Source organism: Chenopodium quinoa, unplaced genomic scaffold (genome assembly GCF_001683475.1).
Source record: "Chenopodium quinoa cultivar QQ74 unplaced genomic scaffold, ASM168347v1, whole genome shotgun sequence".
In the NCBI taxonomy this organism is placed as follows: domain Eukaryota; kingdom Viridiplantae; phylum Streptophyta; class Magnoliopsida; order Caryophyllales; family Amaranthaceae; genus Chenopodium; species Chenopodium quinoa.
Genome location: NW_018743942.1, coordinates 1,172,959 through 1,176,733, shown reverse-complemented (window position 1 = coordinate 1,176,733; position 3,775 = coordinate 1,172,959). Strand labels below are relative to the sequence as shown.

At 26.5% G+C, this 3,775-nt stretch overlaps 1 protein-coding gene across 1 annotated transcript; it reads right to left on the bottom strand.

The window, feature by feature from the left end:
* Positions 1-1,192: 1,192 nt before the first annotated feature.
* LOC110688879 (protein FAR1-RELATED SEQUENCE 5-like) lies at positions 1,193-2,911 on the bottom strand. Its single transcript, XM_021865639.1, has 2 exons — positions 2,820-2,911; positions 1,193-1,709 (listed from the first exon to the last, which is right to left on the bottom strand). Exons 1-2 carry the CDS (start codon positions 2,909-2,911, stop codon positions 1,193-1,195), a joined length of 609 nt encoding a protein of 202 aa, XP_021721331.1.
* Positions 2,912-3,775: the final 864 nt, after the last annotated feature.

Sequence of the window (3,775 nt, the reverse complement as noted above, 5' to 3'; positions counted from 1 at the left end):
TTGGTTTATATTCTTTATGTTTTAATTGTTTATTCTTTTTTGTGCATAATGTTGGTGAATGAAAAAACACTCCTGAATAATTGGACTATTTTACCTCAATCAGGAATAAAATTCTTTAAGTTAGAAATTAGATTAATTTCATCAGGAATATTTACATTTTAGTATAGAATTATACTAATTTAACCAGAAATTAATTTATTTTTGTAACTAAATATATATTTTTAATCAGGAATAATATTATTTCTTTCAGGATTATTTTTTCTTTTAGTCAGGTATTAGATTATTTAGGGCAGGAATTAAATCATATTTGTCAGAAATTATTTTTGTTGTATTTGTGTTAGGAATTATAATATTTAATTCAGTCATTCGTACATTATAGTCAGATATTAGATAATTCTTGTCAGATATTACTATATTTTAGTTAGGATTTAAATAGTTTTAGAGTTTAATTAGATTGGTTGTGAATAGTTAGTTTTGGATTTAACATTTTTAACTCAGAAATAAGTTTATCTTAAACAGGAATTATTGACATAATTTCTTTCATCTTAGGCATTGGTTGATTTAAGTCAGGCATAACGTTTTATTCAGGTATTAGATTATGTAGGGCAGGAGTTAATTATATTTATCAGGAATTAAAGAATATTTGTCAGGAATATAATTATTTTTATAATTAAATACATTTTAAAATGAGAATAAGATAGTTTCATTCAATTTAGGTATTAGTTTACTTTTGTCAGGATATAAAACTTTAACATCAGGAATAAGATTTCTTTCATCATGGTTAAATAGTTTGAATTCAAGAATTAAAAAATTTGAAACTGTTATTAATATATTAGTCAGTTATTGCATTATTTTTCAGAGGAATTATATTATTTTTGTCAGGAATTAAGCTACATTAAAAATTACTTAGACTGTGTTAAGTTATAGAATATAAATCACATATTACAGTATAAAATACAAATATTATGAAGCTAAAATTGCTTACCTCTGGTATGGAGTTGCTCATTGCAAGATCTTGATCAGTGAAGATTGATTTTGGTTCAATTCCACACATTGATTTTTTGAAGATTGAAAGCAGCCAAACAAATGTTGCAGTCTTTTCATCAGTTATGAATGCACATCCGAACATTGTTGTTCTCCAGTGCTTATTTATATTAACAAATGGAGCACATATCAACCCATATTTGTTTGTTTAGTATGTTGTACCGAAGATTAAAACATCACCATAAGCTTTGAAATCTTCAAGTATTTGAGAGTCACGCCAAAAATAGCTCACAACATTATCTTCTTCTCCAAATTTCAGTCTATAAAAGAATGAAAGATCTTGATCCGCTCTTTCTTGAAGGGTGTCTAATACATTCTGCATGTCTCCACCTTCAACCATACTCATTTTCACCCTTGATACATAGTTCAGGTGATCTCTCTTAGTATGACCTACACATTCTTCTCCTCCAGCTTCATTGCTTATATAATTATAAGCATCCATTGGTTTAATGCCACTCTCAATCATGCTCTCAATTAGCTCACCCATTGGAGCTGATATTTGCCTTTTTGATCTTAGATGATGTCGTTGAACTGTTATTACCAGTTCATGATTATGTTCCAACTCATGTGTAAGAACAGCAAATCTACTTTCTGCATTTTTCTTAAAACGAATATGAGCTTTGCATCCAGTTCTTGTCTCATTTACTTCCCTTTCTTTTCTCTTTCTTTCATCAGTTTTACCCAATATAGGTATTTCTACTTAATTCTGTTCACCTGCAATCTTCATTTTACCCTTTGTCTGTCCTTCCTTAGAACATCTAAAATAAAACTCATATAGTAAATCATTATTATCTCTTCTCTTTGTTGATTTTCTGTCGCCAACCAACATATCTTGAATGAGCTTTGTATACAAAATATCCATCATTGTAGTTGGATATATATCCTGCTAAACATCTACTTATGTTTTCATCCTTGTCATATTTGTAATAATCTGCAGCAAAAGTAAATATAAATTATATAAAAGTCAGGAATTAAAATATTTTTGGTGTAAGAAATTATAAAATTTAAGTCAGGAATTAGAATATTTAACTCAAGAAATATATTAATTCAGATAGTTTGTAAGGAATTAAAGATATACAGTCAGAAATTAGATATTATATAACATGAATTATAGTTAAACTATCGGGAATTAATTTTAATCAATAACACGAATTAGTATGTTTCAATCAGGAATTAGATGTTTTGTGTCAGGTGTTGAACAATTTTTGTCATACATTACAATATTTAGTCAAGAATTGAATTAGAAAATTACTATGTTTTAGTGAGAAATTATATTATTTATATATCAGGTATTAGTATATTTTTGTCAGGCTTAAATATACTTTAGTCAGGGATTAGACTTGTTTTGAAAATTACTGATTTAATGAATTAACATCTTTTATTCATGAATTAGATAATTTATATTAGGTATTACAATATTTTAGTCAGAAATTCAATAGTTTTTGGTCAGTTTTAAGATAACATAAGTTAGGAATTATATATTATTACACAGGAATTACAATTTTTAAGTCAGAAATTAAAATTGTTTTGAAATTCATTTCATCAGAAATAAGATTAAATAGTTAGATATTTGATTAAATGATACAGGAATGAGATTTACAAAGAAACGAATTGAATTAAAAATTAATTTTTATGTGTAATTACTATGTTTTAGTCAAGAATTACATTATATATGCTAGGAATTAGTCTATTTTTGTAAGCATTAAAATATTTTTCTCAGGAATTAAATTGTTTAAGATTATTTTAATACATCATTAATTTTCAAACAAACGTACCTATTATATTTGCTAGCATCTTCATCTCTTTCTTCATCATCTCTTCCTTGATTGGTGTTCTCTTCTATAATTACATTATCTGCTGCATTCATTATTAGTGCTCAACACTTTAGGTATACAATTTGAAACTAAAATAGCTTTGCATGCAAATTATAAGTCGAATTAACTACGATCTAAAATCAAATTATCCTTGCATGCAAATTATAAATAGAAATGAAATTAACTACGATATGAAATTAAATTAGTATTGCTTGCAAATTATAACTTGAAATTAACAACGATCTGAAAATAAATTTGCCTTGGTTGCAAATTATAAGACCAATTTAACTCAAAATTAAATACGATCTAAAATTAAATTAACAATACATGCAAATTATAATTCGAAATTTATTGTATGCAAATTTAATTTGCATCCAAAATTGAATTAACTTTTTGCGAAAATTTATAAACTCGAAATTGATTATGAACTAAATATGATATGAAATTAAGTATAAACTAATATTAAATACAATCAGTAATTAAATGCAATCTGAATTTAAATACGATATTAAATTATGTAATTAAATTGAAATATATTGTACCTTTTTCAGCAGTAATTGAGCTCGAAATTGATTATATAGGTGAATCAGATTCTTCTTCAATTATCATTATGTTGTTTGATTTCTCCTTTTTTTTCATTTGAATTTTCAAAAATTTGAAAATTTGAATTCTCTGATGTTTGAGAAAATGAAGGAATTCTTAGTTTCGCGAATGAATGCGTTGGCAATTTTGTTAGAAAATGTCGGCACTCGAAATTTGAGGAAAATGATAAATGGTAAACAATTCACACATTTTATAAATTGGCGCGCGGGCTTTGGTCGGGTATCTCAGGCCCGCGCCTTTTTTATTAAGAGCCCGGTCTCACGTGAGTCCAGTCTCACACAAAATACTTTGAATTTTTTTTCCCATCACAACCT